The sequence below is a fragment of the Olea europaea genome, unplaced genomic scaffold, assembly GCF_002742605.1.
Source record: "Olea europaea var. sylvestris unplaced genomic scaffold, O_europaea_v1 scaffold793, whole genome shotgun sequence".
NCBI classification, from domain to species: Eukaryota; Viridiplantae; Streptophyta; class Magnoliopsida; order Lamiales; family Oleaceae; genus Olea; species Olea europaea.
Window position 1 is genome coordinate 95,196 of NW_019266359.1, and position 18,629 is coordinate 113,824.

The 18,629-nt window shown below is 31.5% G+C and overlaps 2 protein-coding genes across 2 annotated transcripts; both read right to left on the bottom strand.

Annotated features, from left to right (window-relative positions):
• Window positions 1-4,282: 4,282 nt before the first annotated feature.
• LOC111391458 lies at window positions 4,283-4,741 on the bottom strand. Its single transcript, XM_023016681.1, has 2 exons — window positions 4,627-4,741; window positions 4,283-4,569 (listed from the first exon to the last, which is right to left on the bottom strand). The coding sequence occupies exons 1-2, from the start codon at window positions 4,739-4,741 to the stop codon at window positions 4,283-4,285; spliced, it is 402 nt and encodes a 133-aa protein (XP_022872449.1).
• A 4,858-nt stretch (window positions 4,742-9,599) lies between these two features.
• On the bottom strand, window positions 9,600-11,203 carry LOC111391447 (zinc finger protein CONSTANS-LIKE 5-like). The gene is made up of 2 exons (XM_023016672.1): window positions 10,436-11,203; window positions 9,600-10,058 (listed from the first exon to the last, which is right to left on the bottom strand). The coding sequence occupies exons 1-2, from the start codon at window positions 11,153-11,155 to the stop codon at window positions 9,738-9,740; spliced, it is 1,041 nt and encodes a 346-aa protein (XP_022872440.1). The 5' UTR covers window positions 11,156-11,203; the 3' UTR covers window positions 9,600-9,737.
• Window positions 11,204-18,629: the final 7,426 nt, after the last annotated feature.

Below are 18,629 nucleotides of genomic sequence, written 5' to 3' on the forward strand. Positions count from 1 at the left end.
GTTTGAAATGATGATATTTTGTTATTCTTTGGACGGATGTCTAATTTATTATTTATTGCTTTTATTTTAAAAAAAAAAGCTCATGCTTGGGCGAAGAATTGGGAGAAAGAACGAAAAATAGAGAAAAAAAATGACAAAATTCAAAGTTCGGAAACGAAAGTGCAAATACTTAAAACTTATAATGGACTTCAAATCGATAATTGGAGATTTCTAAGATCATTTGGATGCAATAAGAAGTCAAAATGAATGAACAATAATCAAAGGATCTTTACAAATCAATTTTCAACCGCAAAAGGCATATTCCAAATTTTCAATAAGAGTTTGAGATCCATTTTTGAAATAGTAAATGTTCGAATTGAAAAAATTCTATATTCAAGAATAATTGTAGTCCTTTAAGTTAGCTTTTCAATGCACTTTAAATCACTTAAATTGAATATTGGGAAAAAAAGTTAAGACCAAAATACTGAATAATGTACAGAGACAAAATCATGTGCATGTGAAGGTAACTTTCCTTATTTGATTGAAACTCTTTGGGAAGCCAATTTAGACATGAATCTTAACCAAACTTCATCATATAAAATACAAGACATGTGTAGCCATCGGAGGATCTCTCTTTCACATCTCAAATTAGATCTATATCAGAAAATTATTTAAGAACAAGGCGGAAATTCATTATAAGTTGGAGATGAGAAACAATTTGGCAACATGTTGAATCAAGAAATATCAAGAGCTTGAAAAATCAAATTTTGGGAGTTAATAATCAAGAACAATAATTAGACCGTGAAATTGCTTTCTTGAATTTTTAACTTTCGGGTGATATTCTTCTATTTTTCCTGTTGCTTCATCATTAGAAACATGCTTAGCTAGAATTTATTTCTATTGAATAAATGATGAATCTTATTAGCTGTTAAATTCATGACTCGTCAATTCAGTAATTTCTTATTATGTATGTATTCATATTTTTAATTTCTTCGCTACCAATTGGATAATGTGTTGCGTATTTGTAGTGTTGGAGGCTCACAATAGGTGGAACACTGCATATTTAACACACGAATAATAGATATTAGGAATACTATTTATGACATGTACAATTTTGTGTGATAAATCCTATTTATTAATGCATATTTTTAGGCCCAATAAAAAAATGAAAATCAAACCGATTTCTATCGGTTTGGGTCTGATTGACATAGGTAATTGATTTGATTTGGTTTGACTCTTTTTTAAACAAAATCATGGTAGGTCGGTTCAGTCATGATTTAAAACCTCAAATCTTAACCAAACCTACCCAACTCACTTACATGTTTCGTTTTTTTTTTAAGAAAAATAAAAAATCAAAAGATAAGCCATAATCTCATAATTATATCTCTATTCCCTTCAATTTATGATATTGTCGGTAAGTAATAGTACTGATTTTTTTTTTTCACAAGCTCGTTATTTTATACTTAGCATTTTTCCCTACTCAAACAGTCATGCTACGTAATGCATAAAAAGTAACAAAATTCTTAAGTTTCTGTTGATCCGTCTCGATTAACATTATTTTATTTGTTAGTCAATAGTGGTTGTAATATAAAATTATTTAGTTATTTTAGTTCTTATAATATAAATGAAGCCTAAAACACGGATAAATTGTTTTGAAGAATTCAATTTGGACTAAAGTCCAAATAAACTTACCGAACCAAATTGATTGAAGAACTAGAGTGGGTTGATATGGGTTGAAATTCATCCAAATCAACTAATTTGATTTTAGTTTCAAGTTGGAGTAGAAACAACCCAAGCTAAACAGCACCCAGGCCTACATGTTTTTCATATGAATCGGACTAGGAATAGGACCATGTCATGTTAAATATAGGTTTAATATGCCTTGGAAAAAGCATATTGAATAAAATCGGATTGTCGATTGTCACTAACACTAGAAAACACTTACTACTTTTTATAGCTCGTGTATTGAAAGTAACACTAATAGGGGGGTTCAAATATAAAATACATTCGTCTCATATCGATAAAACTATTTTAATTGCTTTCTTAGTTAGAATTAGTATAAATTGCAAACCTAATATCTTTTATGTTACTTTACATCGAATTTTATAAAAGTTATTGAACTAGATATTAGACCTTATTCCATGTGGAAACGATAAACTCGAAACTCGCTAAATTCTATTACTTGTCAACGATTTCATATGCTTGCAGGTTTTGTCCGAAAAATTTTTTGACATCGTTGTCGGGAAATAACGGTATTAATTTTAGCTTGTTAGTTTAATTATATTCGATATTATATTTTTATTTTTAGGCTATTTATATCACTACTTAATTTCTTCTATTTTATCTTTTCAAGTTGTCGACAGTTTATGCAAGATTCTAAAAAAATTGAGCCCCTACCACTAGATCTCGAAAGAACGTTCAGAAAATGTGTAAGACAACAAACAGAAAAATGGGCAATGGCCGAAAATCAAGATTGGAATTAGATTCGGGATCCGATTCAATAACCACCACTAGCTCCAATATACTTATTGCTAATGATTGTCGAATATTAGTAGGGAATTATGTAAATTTAGTACCTACACTAGTGCAATCGTAGTTTTCTATCCGCACTTCGGACAAGCTAACTTTCACATTTTACCAGATGCCATCAATCTCTCCCAGAATCATCATGACATCAAGTTCTGCGAAAAGTCATAGAGAATCCACATGAACACATATATGCTTTTCTCATGTTGTGCAAAGTTATCAACCATGAAGGGACGTCAGCTGATGCGATTATTCCCCTACACTCTAAAGGATACTACAAGAGAGTGGGTCTGCACGTTACCTCCTGGAAGTATCTTGTCTTGGAATAAAATGGTTGAAAAATTTTCAATGAAATTCTTCTCGTCGTCTCGGGTTCATCAAATCCGGAATGAAATCCAAACATTTAAGCAAAAAGTCCTTGAGAGTTATCTAGCTGCATGGGAAAGGTACAAGAACTTATTCAGGAAGTATCCCAATATTGATATTCCCAAGTAAGCACAAGTATACCTTTTTTACTACAAAATTTGCCAAGAATTCAAGCACATGGTAGATGCTTTAGCGGGTGGATTAGTAATGAACATGGACATTGATGTTACTCACGAGTTGTACAAGAGAATAATAGAAAATCAGTCTATGTGGTCGAGCGACAGGAAACTTCCAAAGAAGGCAGTTGGTATGCATAATGTTGATGCGGTGACAACGTTAGCAGCACAGATGGAAACAATAATGAAGAAACCTGATAATCTAACTCAGTTTGTGAACATGGTATATTAACAACAATGGTTTGCGCAGGTTGCAAGTAGATCATTTCACCACCAGTTTCCTCTTAGCGTTCACTCCATGGGTCAACCTGTAGACGTCAAATATGTACAGAATTATTAGAGATAGCAAAATGGACCCAACCTCAACAACTATTATTCGAGTTTAAACAAGTATCCCAATTTCTCGTGGGTGAATAATTCGGATCAGAGATATTAGATGAAGGATGGTCCACCAGTGGTTCAACAACAACAAGAGAATAAGGCATCCTTCAAAGATCTGCTTATTAAGTACATAATTAAGATTGAGATTGCAATGTAGAACCAACACGCCTCTACACAAAACTTAGAGAATTAGTTAGGGTAGATTGCAACTACATTGGCAAACTAACCACATGGTATCTTGCCGAGCTATTTAGAGAAGAACCCATGAGAGCAAATATTAGTAGTTGAGACGGTGAATGTTGCAACTATTGAACTTTCGTAATTCACTCCCATCATCCATGTCAAAACTCATGTGCCACCCACTCCATCTCCTCAAAGACTACGAAGATAGCCAACAGTGCAGCAGGGTCAGGGTACTACCATTAAGAGTGACATTCAATTGCCAGAAATCACTGAAAAGAGGAATGAGAAAGATAACGCTCAAATATATACTAAGGACAAGGAACAAGTGGAACAGTCTGACGAAGCAACAGGGAAGGATCAACAATTCGTTTCAGACAGCCCACAGCTTAAGGCAATAGTTCCTGACACCTCACTTATATCTCTAGTCTCTTTTTCTCAAAGGCTGTAAAACATGAAGCTGGAAAAGCAATTCATCAAGTTCTTGAATGTTTTTCAATGTAAGATAGCGTACCATTACCTGGCTTTTTGCAAGCTAGGTATTCCGGATAGTTCCTCTTTCAGTGACCCTTCTGCCCACAGTGAAAGCATTTTCCTTTGGATTTTTCATCCGTCTTTGCTTTCTTAGCTTGTGGCTGTAGGCCCTTCTTGTTTGACTTCTTCCTCTTATTGCCTCATTTGCCTTTCGGCTTGGAAGAGGATGGTCGATAAGAAGAAACAGCATGGGTTTCACCACTTTTAGTCTTTAAAATAGCCTCTGCATTTTGGAGCTCCTTCATCAGCTCGGTCAGGGATATATTAAGCTTGTTCATGTTATAACTAACCTTGAACTGTGAGAACATCTCAGGGAGAGTCTCTAAAGCCATGTCAACCTGCATCTCCGATTGGATTTCAGCCCCTAAAACCTCAGCCACGTTAAACCGAGCGATCAATGCAAGCATGTGATCTCTCACGGGCGTCCCTGGTTTCATGCGCATGTTCATAATAGAGCTAATGGCAGCCTATCGAGCCTGACGACCTTGGTAGCCAAACATTTCCTGAAGACTTTCCATAATTTGAGCTGCAATGTCCATGTTCTGATGTTTCTGCTGCAACACATTCGACATGGAAGCCATAATGTAGTAGCGGGCCATCTCATCAGATTGAACCCACTTCTCATATGCAGCCCTCTATTCAGCTATAGACTCCACAGTCGGCTCATTAGGACAGGGTTCAGCCAGCACAAATTTATGCTTCTCAGCAGTGAGAACAATCATTAAGTTACGTTTCCAATCAATGTAATTATCTCCTAGTTGGTTCTTGCTTAGGATGGATGACAGTGTAAGATTCGACATTTTTCTGAAATAAAATAACAATATCAATATTAAGCTTACAGATGATAATTATCTTTTCATATATAATGCATGAAAAATGCACAAGTAGGCCCAATACTACCTTAATATGATGACAACCTAAAACCTCAAAATCTTAAACATATCTCTCTATAGGAGAAGATAATGTGATTTACGGCTAGGCTAGGACCCTCCCACTAAATTTAATATATTCTAGCATCTCATGCAATATTAATTTTAGTATCATTTGAATTTTGGCCATCAATGAAATCATTTGGATATTCTTTAGGAAGTCCTCATGATATCTTTGATTTAAGTGTACAACCCCATATATCGATGATTTTTCAATCCCAAATTTAATTACGTTTACCTATAGAGCAATCACAATTAATTTGTATTGAAAATCCATCACCTAAATGGGCCCAATCAAGTAACCGAAACAGTGCAGTCCTCCTTTAGGGAAGCCAATAAAATAAAATTACTAGCATATGGCATACACAACTCTTAGTAATGGGCTAATAGGGGAGGCCATGGGTTTAGAAAAATTTAACCCTCACCCACGTAATATTTTTATACTACTTGGGTTTTCCAATTATCAATTTCTAACCAGTTTAATTAAAATGACCTAATCGTTAATTAATTATAATATTTATATTTTTCTCATCTAACTAATTTAGAAAAGAAAAATAAATATTACCTACATGCATGATAGTATAGTACCTAGAGCGGTGTATATGCGATCTAAATGACATGTTATATATAATGACATTCAACCACAATTTAATTAAAGCAATAAGAAAATAACTAGAACAAAATTTATGGCCCAAAACCTAGACACAAAATTACAAATAAATTAAAGTTTTAATTGGACCACATTCCGGTCCAATTCTTCAATTTCCAATTTGTTGCGTCCAGCTCGAAAGCTCCAAATCTTTATCCTTCAGCCCAAGTGCCAACACCCAATTTTGCAGTAATCCAGCCTATTGTGAAAAATTGGTCCACATTGCAATGGCCCGGCTAACCACATTAGCCCACATTACAATTAATTAAAAAAATTGGCTCAACCCAACTTTTACTAATTATAGTCCATTTCACAATTCTAGGCCCAACAAAAACCTGGTCCATCTCAATAGTTGGCCCAAATAACTCTCACCGAGACAACTGTTTCTCCAAACTCAACGCCGAAAAGAACCAAGCCATGACCGGAAAATTAACAACCCATCATCAACACCTGCACGTCACCCCGAGACCACCACCACCTTCCTCCCACACAGGTGAAGTAGCAGAGCTCGAAAGCGCCACTGTCCCCTGCATGAGAAGCAGCGGCAGATCACCGTGCTACCGCATTTCACGCAAAGCAGCAGCACCGAAGTTCCCCGCTTCTCCACGCGAGTCGCGGCGGCAGCAGGTGCTGCCCACCGTCTCTAGTTAGTTGTCCCTTCCTCTGCCCCATTTTGTTCCTTTTTTTTTTTTTTTTTTTTTTTTTTTTTTTTTACTTTTTTTTTTTTTTTTTTTTTTACTGATTTTACAATGCATGTCTCTCAACTCGTTGGAGAAGATAAAGTTTGGTCCTTGGATCTGAATTTGCAGCTTAAGTCCTCCGATTCATAATTGCAGAACAGATCTTCTATTACATAATTACAGCAGTGACCACAACAATATACAAACCCTAACTCTTTTGCAAAAAATTAAAATCAAAGGGGAAAACATGGAGTCGTAATCCACCCCCTTTGTTACATGACTCGATTCAAACAATACATAATCACCACAAAATTCTAAGGCCATAAATTTGTTCAATAAAAAAAATATCATTCATCTAATAACTAAATAAATCACATAATCCTAACACCGCCCTTTACTAACACATGCATAATCCAAAATTATTTAATTCTTGATACACAAAATAATATCAAAACCATGGCTCTGATACCAATTGTTGGAAGAATACAACGGATTTTATTAAATTATATATCAACAAGAATTAAATAATTTGGAATATAGTTAACACAAGTGTTTTAGAAGTTACCCTTGTAGCGTGCTTTAAAAAATCATTTTGATCTTTGATCTCCTTGATTCCACCTTCAAGCCTCTTTTTTTGATTTTCTTAGTTTTCCTTCAAACCTTTTGGCTTTCTCCAGTATTCATCAAGAACTCAAAAATAACTGTAGAGATTTTTCTTTGGGCACAAGAATTTTATTTTTCATAGATTAATTAAACCCATAAGAGAATGTACGTGTCTACATATATGGATTTGATTCACAAGACTTTCAATCTCAAAAGAACTCTATGTTTTGACTGTATAAAAGTCTTCAACAAAAAAAGGAATCTTTTTTGTATTTATCCAAATCATAACCACCATATCTAAATGTCACATGCTTGACACATTTTGGTTTAATTAATTTATATATATTTGTATAGTTAATAAATTATAACTCTTATAATTTATTCTGGTTCTTTATTTTTGAAGCCACTAAAGGGACTAAACGGACCCAATTAAATCAAGCTCCAATAAATTAATTTTGACCCGATCAACTCTTGATCGATCTGGATAATTTATTAATCAAGTTCTATTCTACTAAAAGAACGTGATGGCACTCTTAATTTAATTAAAATTACTGAAACTACAATAATTATATTTTCTGACCAATTGCTCTTACGTATTACCCCCATTAATAACGTTGAGTATTTGGAACTGGGTGAAATGACCAAAATCCCCCTTTTCCGAATAAACATTAAATCCTCAATCCCATTTTCTGTTTGACAGTTCCATGTGATCACATCACAATATTAATTCGACAATCATGTCGAATTGCTGAGCTCATATCTAATTGTTCATTAGAAAATCTCTTGAGGTCATGATCATGCCTATTATATAGGTTACAGATTCCATATTGCGAATATATGTTCTCTAATTATTTCACTATAATTCCCTAGGCATCGAGATTTCGATTAGCAATTTAATCTCACTCGTTGATACCTCAAAAACTTCAAGTTAGTAATCAAAGTTCATTATTTCCTCGGGATTAAGGTACTACATATAATAGTCAAGTGAAATTAAATTCAAGTGGTTAATTCCATAAATTAATTTCACGTGGTTCAGTCCAATACATTTCAAAATGTACAATCAATTTTATTGCTAAAGTCAAGATCAACTTTAAATAAAAATTGAGACAATCTTATCAAAATAAAGTGTTCGTCTTTAATTACCGATTGTGGACAATAAACTTCAAATCGAATTATAGATCAAATCTTTCTGTGTTTAACAACTTGAACACTTAATTTATAATATTGAGTCGATCCATGAACAAAATGCAAGCTCAAATTAATATAAACAATTTATTGGAAAAACAAATTAGTATCTTTTATTTCAAAATGTCACGAGTACAAATAAATTTATTCGAAGTGCTAAAATTAAACAAACAATATATTCATGGTTTAATATCAAAAATTAAATTTAATAAAAAAAGTTCCACTGTCAATAACACTTTTAAGAAAGAAAATTAAGCTTGTTGCAAAAAAATTGTAAATTTAAAAAGCAATAATTTCTAAAACGGTGAATTTTTTTTATTCTTTATTATTTGCACAAGAAAAAAAGTTCTTCCATTCATATATGTTGCCAAATATAAAAAATTCGTGAGACTTTTTCAATTACTTCTCGCTGCATCAAATATAAAAGCAAATAAAACGTTTCACATTAAAAAGCTAATTAAATTCTGTTTACTTAAAAGCAGAATGAGACAAAAATGTAGATTGGCAATTGTCCATATTTTAATCTTATTGACCACCGGAAAGTGACGGCGTGGCCGGTGCCGTGGCCGGTGGGGCATAGTCAACCGAGTTAGGACCAGTTTCATTTCATGGACCCCACCAAATACAATTATTGGTCCATATTTTTAATATCTTTCTAATTTGAATTAAACTGGATGCACAGAAGAAAAACATACAAAACTCTCATAGATGAGTCTTGTGGAGGTCGAGCCCACGTGAGTCCCGATGTATTAAAAAATGGTCCAAAAAAATGTCGATCCCACCACTGTGAGTAGTTTGTAAAACATTTGTGGGTTTTCCTTTTGTACTTGTAGCTCGGTCGTTCTAATTTTGTTTCTTTTGATCAATTAAAAAACACATATTGGCTTTGTTCTTTAGACAAAATTGAAGTATTTCAAAATGTAGAATTTTAAATTTATTGATGAAGAACTGTAATTATGTTTATATTTTCATTAATTAGTGTTGAAGATACAATGCAGATTTATAAACAATCTCAAAATCAAGATATAGAAATAAAATATTTAATTATTAATATAAAAAAAATATTATTGCATTTTTAGCATTATATTTAAATCTTAAAGAATTTAGTAAGCAAATCAATTTATGAATTGTTATCGCATCATATAAATAGGACACTGTGAAAATTAACCTCTTTGTGAAACATGAATTGAAATTCTTTGTGAGTACCAGTGTACAAACAAATCTTGTTTCTTGACCTGTTGGGACACATCCCGCTATTAACCTCTCTCATAATACTCTAGGGATAAGGTGGTGAGGGACCTTTAAGGTTGGGGTTCAACCTTTTTTTGAGGACACCGTGCACTCGAAAATTAGTAGTGCATAAGATTGTACTAGACCTCACATTGTCTTGCAAAAATCGATGGCCATCAGAAATTTCAACCAGAAAAGAAAAATTTATTGCTAAAATCTGCCTTGAATTAATTGTTTCATACAGAATCAATTCAATCACGATAATAATCAGGCGAATTCCAACTTTATTGAGAATAAAACTTAATTGATTGTCATTTCATCACAACAGTGATGGAACAACGCCGTAACTGAACATTCTATCAACTTCAGATTCGACTTCTGTTCGTTTGGCGAATCGACCTTTTATTCTTGGCCTTGTTTCGGCATAGGCCTTCCGAGAAGCATATCTTATTGTCTTCTCGAATTTCCTGTTCTTTCTCTTCTCTTTGTACCTTAAAACTCTCGCTTCCCTGTCCAATCCCGACAGCTGATTTCCACTCGGATTGACGCTGCTACTCATGTTTCGAGCAAAAGGGTACGATGTATCGGAAACACAACTCCCATCAGGCACAACACCTACGTCCAGTGAGGACGACGATACCTGAAATAGTATCAATAATCAAATTTAATCTTTAATTTAGACAGACGAGCCTTTAAATGAGTTGATTCAATATGGTATTAATTCATCTATTGAGTTCATTCGCCAACGTATTTTGACAAAAAATAATTTGACCAGACGAAGGAGAAATATTTAAGCTTTTAGAAAAGGCGGTGCAACATGCTGAATCAGTAATCAAGCATAGTCGTCAAAATTTAATATTAATCTGGTCAAAACTTTAATAAGGTAAGAGACTTGTACTCCTAGATAATATGGAAACGTCGTCAGGTTAAACTTTATTAGATAAGAATTTTTAGGGCGTTGCTATACGTACATTATACATGTATATACAAAGAGAGAAAGTTGTGAATGATATTTACACTGAGACTGAGAGAAGGGCTGGTGAAGCTACTGTTGTATGAATTGATGTTGGATCTTGTGAAACCAATCTCGGCTCCATTTTCTGATGAAAAATTAGTCAATTGAGTTGGAACAGGAGGAATTTTGATTGTTGGTGCAGGGACAACACTGTCAGCTTGTAAGCAAATCGGATAACCGAAATCCAGGAATTGATCCGCGTCGGTAAACGAGAATTCCACCGGTTTCATATCCTCCACCGTGTCCGGGGCGGCGAGTCTTATTGCGTCTGGATTTGTAGAAATATTCCAGGATTCATTGGAGCTGATACATACGTCTCTAGTGGACTCATTCATGGGCAAAAGTCCGGTGGTTGCAGTCGACTTCAAGACGGACTCGGCGGTGTCGAAGAACGGAACCACCGGGGCCCGCTCGTGGCGGCGGGAGAGGGGGTTGGCTGAGTGAATGTCACGGTCGCAGGTAACGCAAAGCGAAGCAGCGTCCGCCTTGCAAGTGACGGTGGCCGGCGCCTGCTCGCACGCCTCACACATCCATACACGTTCGTGGCTGATATTTTTGTGCATCTTGGCATCACAAGCCATGCACATATAGGCAGAGTCCACCCTGCAAAAGAGAAGCGCCGCCGTGGACTTGCAGTAGTCACATGACTTCGCCGCCGAATTCCACCCTACCGGAAAGAGCTTTGCTCTTGCAGCTCCACCACCATCTTTTGCCATTTCCATCTCTCTCTCTCTCTCTCTCTCTGTGTAGACAGTAGTATGACTTGGTTGTAAGTGTTATGCCCTAGATCCAATCGATTTAGGTTGTAAACGCTTTTAATATATTTAATGCATTTGATTTTGGCGAGAGGTGTAGTGTACTAGTGGACTGATTTGAGAGCCAATAAACAGATTGTGCATCTCTATCTATTGGGGAAATTTCTCTCAAGGTCACTTGACTTACTAGTCTATTTTAGATTGGTATCTCGACTTCAGTTTGTTTCAATTTTATTACTCAATTTTTAATTTTATTTCAATAAAGTCACTTAATTCATATTTTTATGTCAATTTGACCGTTCAATGTGTAATCGTAGAAGGATGTGAACTAGCTCACCAAATTTTCAACTTTCAGAATAGTTCAATCTTCTTGTAATAAGATATTCTATTACATAATAAAAGTATACAAAAAATATCAGAAAATCAACTCTTATCAAATTCTTTCGTAGAAGCAAAGAGGGATTTGCTCCCTTAGATCGAAAGCTGTTTAGCTATCCCTAGCATTTAGTTCTTAGCTCGTTCCATTTCTATTGTTGTATTTACAACCAATCGACACCTTATATGCATAGGTACTGTATGGTGTGACTTGACTAATGAATTTATGACTTAACTAACAAAATTGGTCCAATTTTATATGCATTCCATTCGTTACTATAGAATATTTTATATAAAAAATTGTGAGGTTTTTTTTTATCTTTATCGCTTAACAATTTGTGTTCTCAAGAATAAAAGTAGGGTCATGAATTATGTTGATCGAGTTATCAATAGAATGGTTAAATTGAAATGAATTAAAGTCTAATGACCAAATTGAAAAAAACCTACAAGTTCGAGTGATTCAATTAAATTTTTTAGGCCCATCTAAATTTGAGAGAGTGAGTGAGAAGGGAAATCTAACTGGTGACAAGGACAGATAGGTAGTTTTTAGCCACATAAAAGGTTTGATAACACTAAAAAGTGATATTTTTGTGTAAAGTAACAGTCATTGTCTGTGCCGACGTGTAGGGCCTACAATTGAAGTACATGAATTTAGACAATTGTTCAATGAAACTTTGGTAATAATTTCTAGTTGTGAAGGTTGAAATTTGAATTGGGATCACATGAATTGGGATTTCTACTTACTTTCTTTTGCCAAAAAGTTATTTTTTACCCACTTTTGAGTAGAAAATCCAACTTATTTTGTGAATCTTGTGAATTATTGTTATGCTTCATACAATGTGACATTCTCGTTATGTAATTTATTGTTCTAGTAGTAAATTTTTAACCCTTCAAATATAGAAGTGATCTCTAACCTTTTATAATAGTTATTAGAGGACATTGAAACAATAAAAACAGTCAAATTTGTCAATTATACAAGAATCGAATGACAAGTTAACATAAATGTATGCGATTTTTGTCACTACGAACTTTTGCAACTATATTGTATAATGCATGAGAACTATATATTTTTTTTAATTAAGTTATAGTCCCGATCATAGAATGAAAAAATTTCTCCAACTATAGTCGTCCCATTTATTGTTTAATATTAATAAATTTATGTGTTGTGTTTCTCCAAATTAAATTTTAAATTTAAAGAAGAGAAGAAAATCATGTGAAGTTGACCTTCAAACATAAAACTTCTTATTATTGTATAATATCAACTTTTAAAGAGAACACCCCTTTAGTTTTCCAAAATGACCTTTAGACAAATTTCATACCAAAAATACCCTTCATTTGAATATTACATAACAAGGTACCCTAATATAAAAATCTTCTATTTTAGTCCTTATAGTTGAAACTTGATAATTTTATTTGATTAATAATCTTATTTGATTTATTTGATTTATGTTCGCTCTAGGTAGCACCCCTTTTATTGATATCAGAGCCATAAAGATCATGGAAATTAAAATAAAGAAAATAAGTAATTATTGGTTTTTAGAAGAAGAAAAAGGTCGTTATGTATTTTTAAAACCTATTCATAATAAATTAAAAATAATAACTTTGACAATAATTAAAGAACTTCCTAAAGAAATAAAAGAACGAATATTAGAAAAATTAATAATAGAAACAATAAAAAATATATATACATATGAAAAAATTATTAGTATATATGAAGATGAAGAAAATAATTTATATTATAAAGAAAAATACGAGTGCAACTGATAATACACATCAAAAATTGAATAAATTACTTTTAAAAATGAATAAAATACAAGAAGAAATAAGAAATATAATGTTAATACCAGAAGGAATGAGAATATCAAAAAATAGACAATAAACAAAATTAAAATGTGAAAGATTAAGACTTGAGAGCAAATATTTCACTATAGTAAAAGAAAAATTAGTAGATCCAGAAACAACTGAGAAAAGATTTAGAAAAATAATAGATAGAAAATAAAATAAAATATGCAAATTAACTTATGAGTTAGAAATAAGAAAAAATTAAGATGTCAATAAGTGAATATATGGAAGAATTAAAATCATTAATAAAAATATTAATAAGTGATGTACAAGATTTGAGAAATGAAGTAAAAGAAACAAGAAAGAAATACAATGGATGAACTATTAACAAAGATTACTAAAAAACAAAGTGAAAAAACCCAATATGTTTATTTAGCAGGAATACAAATAATGTTTAAATCACTATTTAGAGAAGTGATAGATTCGCCTTTAACTATAACCTTACATGATGGAAGAATAATAAATTTAAAAGATAGTCATTTAGGGACAATAGAAGAAAATTTAGCATATCAAAAAATTATGTTTACATGTTATCCAAAATATTGTGTATCATTAAAAGACAGAAATTTTAATGAAGTATTAGGATTACATTTCAAGCTTCATAGAGATGATATTATACAACCAGGTGATCAAATCATAACTATAGAATATAGAACTTTATATACATTTACCAATTCTAATTATGGAAATATTTATTCCAATAAACCATATATTGAAATTCATAAAGAATGTAAAGATATTAGTAAAATAATAGAACCAAATAAACAAATAAGTTTAATTCCAGAAGAATATGAATTTAGTATAGCAAAAAATAAACCTGAAATAACATAATTAAATGAAGGAGAATGTTCTAATAACATAACATTTAAGGATGAAAAATTAATCAAAAGATCAAAAAGTCTTAAAATACCTAATAAAAATCAGTTAGAAGAAATCAACAAAATAAAAGAAATAAAATTATATAAGAATGTTAGAAACATGAAAATAGAAGGAAAATATTATAATGGAAGAGAAAATATAAATGGACCAAATATATTAATAGATATAGGAGCCAGTGAATGTCATATAGCTTCGATTAGAAGCAAATAACTAATAACTCATAAAACTGAGTCATATAAATATGTAAATTTTGATGGACAAGTACATTTGACAGATTTGGAAGTTAAAGTACCAATAAAAATAGGAGGAATAGATCTTTTAGTACCATGTTACATAAATAAGAGTATGGATATAAACCCTCATATACATTTAGGAATGAGTTTTTTAAATAGATTAGAAGATTATAATATAAAAAGAGAAGGATTATATATTGTTCATAATGGACAAACTACATTATGTAAAAAATATTAGATGAATAATCAGATAAGTTTTTTATTAGCAGTGTATATACAAATTACTATTGTAGAAACAAATATTACAACTTGTGCTTTAATAGATACGGGAAGTGATATAACAATATTTAAAAAAATTTTAATAAAATTATGGAATATAAAAATAACTGGTGTTATAGGAGAAAGTACTGAAATAATTAATAGTGCTGATAAAATTAATATAATTCTTGGAAGTAAACAAGTAACAATAAATAAATTTTATAAATATGATAAATTAGAATGTGATATATTATTAGGAAATGATTTCATACAACAATTTCAATATTATAAACAAAATAATTACATGATAATGTTACAAACACCTTGTGGACACTTATTAAAAATTCCTAGAGAATTTAAATTTTATAGAGTTCAGCCAGCCTAGCGTGGTGATAAATGAGAGAAAAAATCAATTCTTAATAATGAAATAAAAAATAAAAGAATATTATATAAGAAGGTTCTAAAGATAGGAATAGAAATGAATATAGAAAACATTATTGAACAATTGGAAAAGGTTTATGGGGAAAATCCATTATTATTTTGGAAATCAGATCACCCAAAAGCTAAAATAGAATTAATAGAAAATGTTATAATAAGAGTAAGACCAATGATGTATACAATAGAAGATAAACAAGAATTTAAAAATCAGATAAAAGAATTGCTAGAAAAAAAACTTATTAGACCTAGTAATGGACCCATAGTAATCCAGCTTTTATGGTTATGAAACATTCTGAACAAATTAGAGAAAAAGTTAGGATGGTTATAGATTATAAAGAATTAAATAAATATACTAAATTTAATGGTTACTCTCTACCAAATAAAGAAGTACTAATAAATCTTACAAAAGGAAAACAATATTATTCTAAATTTGATTGTAAATCAGGATTTTGGCAAATAAAAATGGAAGAAGGTACGCCTCAAGGAAAATATGAATGGTTAGTTATGCCATTTGGTTTGAAAAATGCAGCACAAATATATCAAAGAAAAATGGATAATATATTTAAAAAGTTTAATAAATTTCTAATAGTTTATATTGATGATATATTAATATGTTATAATAGTAAAGACGACCATAGAAATCATTTAATCCAATTTATTAATGAATGTAAAAAAGAAGTAATTGTACTATCTAAAAAGAAATCTATAATAGAAAAATAAGAGATAGACTTTCTTAGATTATCAATAGATAAAAGAGTGATAAAATTACAGACTCATATATTCAAAAAGATAAAAAGTTTTCCAGATAAATTAAAATCCAAAAAACAAGTTCAAAATTTTTTAGGATGTTTAAATTATGCAAAAGGATTTATTGAAAATCTTTCTAAGAAAAGACATAAAATCCAAGTTTTACTTAGAAAAATAAATACTAAGAGATAGAATGAAGAACATATAGAAATAGTTAAATAATTAAAAGAAGAATATAAAAATTTACCAAAATTAAGGTTAACAGATGAAAAAAATAATTTGATTGTTAATATTGATGCGTCAGATAAATATTAGGCAGCAATATTAAAAACAGATCTAAATGAAATTTGTAGATATTCAAGTGGAACCTTTAATCAAGCAGAAATAAATTATACTACTCATGAAAAAGAATTACTAGCGATTATTAGAAGAATAAAAAAGTTCTCATTGTTTTTATTATCTAATGAATTTATTGTTGAAATTGATAATTCTCAAGTTGCAGGATTAGTCAGGAATAAGTTACCCTCAGAACCACAATACAGAAGGCTCCATAGATGGCAAGCTTATTTAGCATTTTATAATTTTGATATAGTCCATATTAAAGGAGTTAATAATTTTCTTGCAGATTTTCTCAACAGAAACATAGAATTTGCTGTTGGATAAAGCCAAGACCATGGAGTTATACCAATCTATTCTACATATATAAGAAAGAACAAATTTTCTTAAAGAAGAATCTGAAGATATAAGCTCTGGAGCAACCCAGATCTCAAATATGTTCAACTCAAATATGAAAATATTATTGAACATCACTACTGAACATCATAAATATGCCATTGAACTCAAAAATCAAGTTGACACTATTGCAGCACAACTGAAAAATATACTGTTTGAAACAGATATATCAAAGAGCTCAGAAACGAGTTTTCCAAATCAATACCAAACAGGGACAGTTGGAAGCAGCAGTGGACCTAGACGTGACAACATACCAACTGATAATAAAGGTGATTCCATTTCTATATCACCAACCAAGAAAGTTATGATACATGGAGATAGAAGAGATACCAAAACAATCAGCATCATAGACCAAGAAGATAAAATCCCTTTAGATCCAAACGAAGAAAAATATGCCGAAATAGTCAAAATTGCCTATGAAATAAAAATAAGTGATACACATTTCATTTCTCCGGGAAATAATGTTATCCCAGAATAACAGCCATGGAAAGAGGTGACCCTTCATTCATAAAAATCATGACAGACTATAGATTCATGGATTTGATTTATCCAGAAAAAGATTTTATTGAAATCTCAAAGTTTGATGATATACTCATTAAGGAGGTTTCCAGATTTGCCAAGGGAAGAAATATATTTTTAAAATTTAATTCAATCAGTCCAGAATATGATGGAGTTGTTTACTATTCAGTTGAACACATAATCTCAATTGGATATATTGCAACCAATTTCCAAATTGATGTTACGGAGAATAATAGAAAAGTCCCAACAGTGACAAAATCATGGATCAGACATAGAAGAGCACTTGGAATTAAAGTCATCTATAACATTGCTAAAAACTTGTTTAATAAAAAATTCTCGTGCCTATGCCAATATGAGAATTGGATGCTAGTATCCAATGGAATATATGCAAAATCAGAAATTTTAAAAGACTATATTACAAGATTTGATATACATCAATTTCCAGGATGTCCTACCACTATAAAAGAATCATGCCAGCTAAGGAAGTGCCCCAACTGCATGTGAAGAAATGTAAGAAGAGAACAAAGCACCTTTTGACAAAGGTGTATGAAGGACAATAATACTATATATAAAGATATTGAAGATAAAGATGCTCTTTGAAAAATTGAACCAACATGTGAAGATGTAGGCCCAAAGGGAAGAAAATAGAAAAGCAAGTGTACCTTGCTAATGTATTCAATGATGTAATAGAGTCTCTTAAACTTGTATAAATAGAGACATTGCCATAGAAGAAGGGATCATCCTATCTTGAATTCTCGAGTTGTGAAGCAATAGTCTATTCCCAGTTGAAAAATCAGTTTTTCTGGAAATCCCTTCATACCAAATAGAAGTCTTGTATCAATCTTAATAGAAATAAAATTCCAATATCTTGATATCAATATGAGTTTCTAAATTTTTCTCATAGATTCTTGAAAGATCAAATAGAAAGTTTTCTTCTTATTTTAGCAGAAAGAGAGTTTTCATTAACAGAAGTCTAGAGTATTATTCTTTAGAAGTCGATACAGTGAGAGCAAGTAGCTGAAACAGTAACATTTCCGTAAAGGCAGGAGGCCGTTGAAAGAAACAGTTTACAAATTCAGAGTTTGAAGGTCACTCGATTCTAAGAATACAGGTCTAAACCAAACAAAAGGTAAAACTATTAAACTTTTGCTAAAATTAGAATGAATCTTTTAAAGGTCTTGAAAGAATCGCAGGGATAATTGCATGATGATTATTTTGATAAATACCAGAATATACAGTTGAAGGAATAAATAATTTATTGGAAAGAATGTTAAAAGAAATAAAGAATATTATATCCCAATTAAAAAATCCAAATTTACCATTTGAAGAATATAGGATTTTAATTTGGAAATATGAAATGAATATTGCAGATTATTCTTATATATTAGATCACATAATGATTTTATATTCAAAAATTC

Coding starts and splice junctions, on each gene's coding strand:
- LOC111391447 (XM_023016672.1), bottom strand. CDS start 11,155: ATGGAAATGGCAAAAGATGGTGGTGGAGCTGCAAGAGCAAAGCTCTTT. Junction 10,059..10,435: donor GCCCTTCTCTCAGTCTCAGT/GTAAATATCATT, acceptor ATACTATTTCAG/GTATCGTCGTCCTCACTGGA.
- LOC111391458 (XM_023016681.1), bottom strand. CDS start 4,741: ATGGCCCGCTACTACATTATGGCTTCCATGTCGAATGTGTTGCAGCAG. Junction 4,570..4,626: donor GGAAATGTTTGGCTACCAAG/GTCGTCAGGCTC, acceptor GCATGAAACCAG/GGACGCCCGTGAGAGATCAC.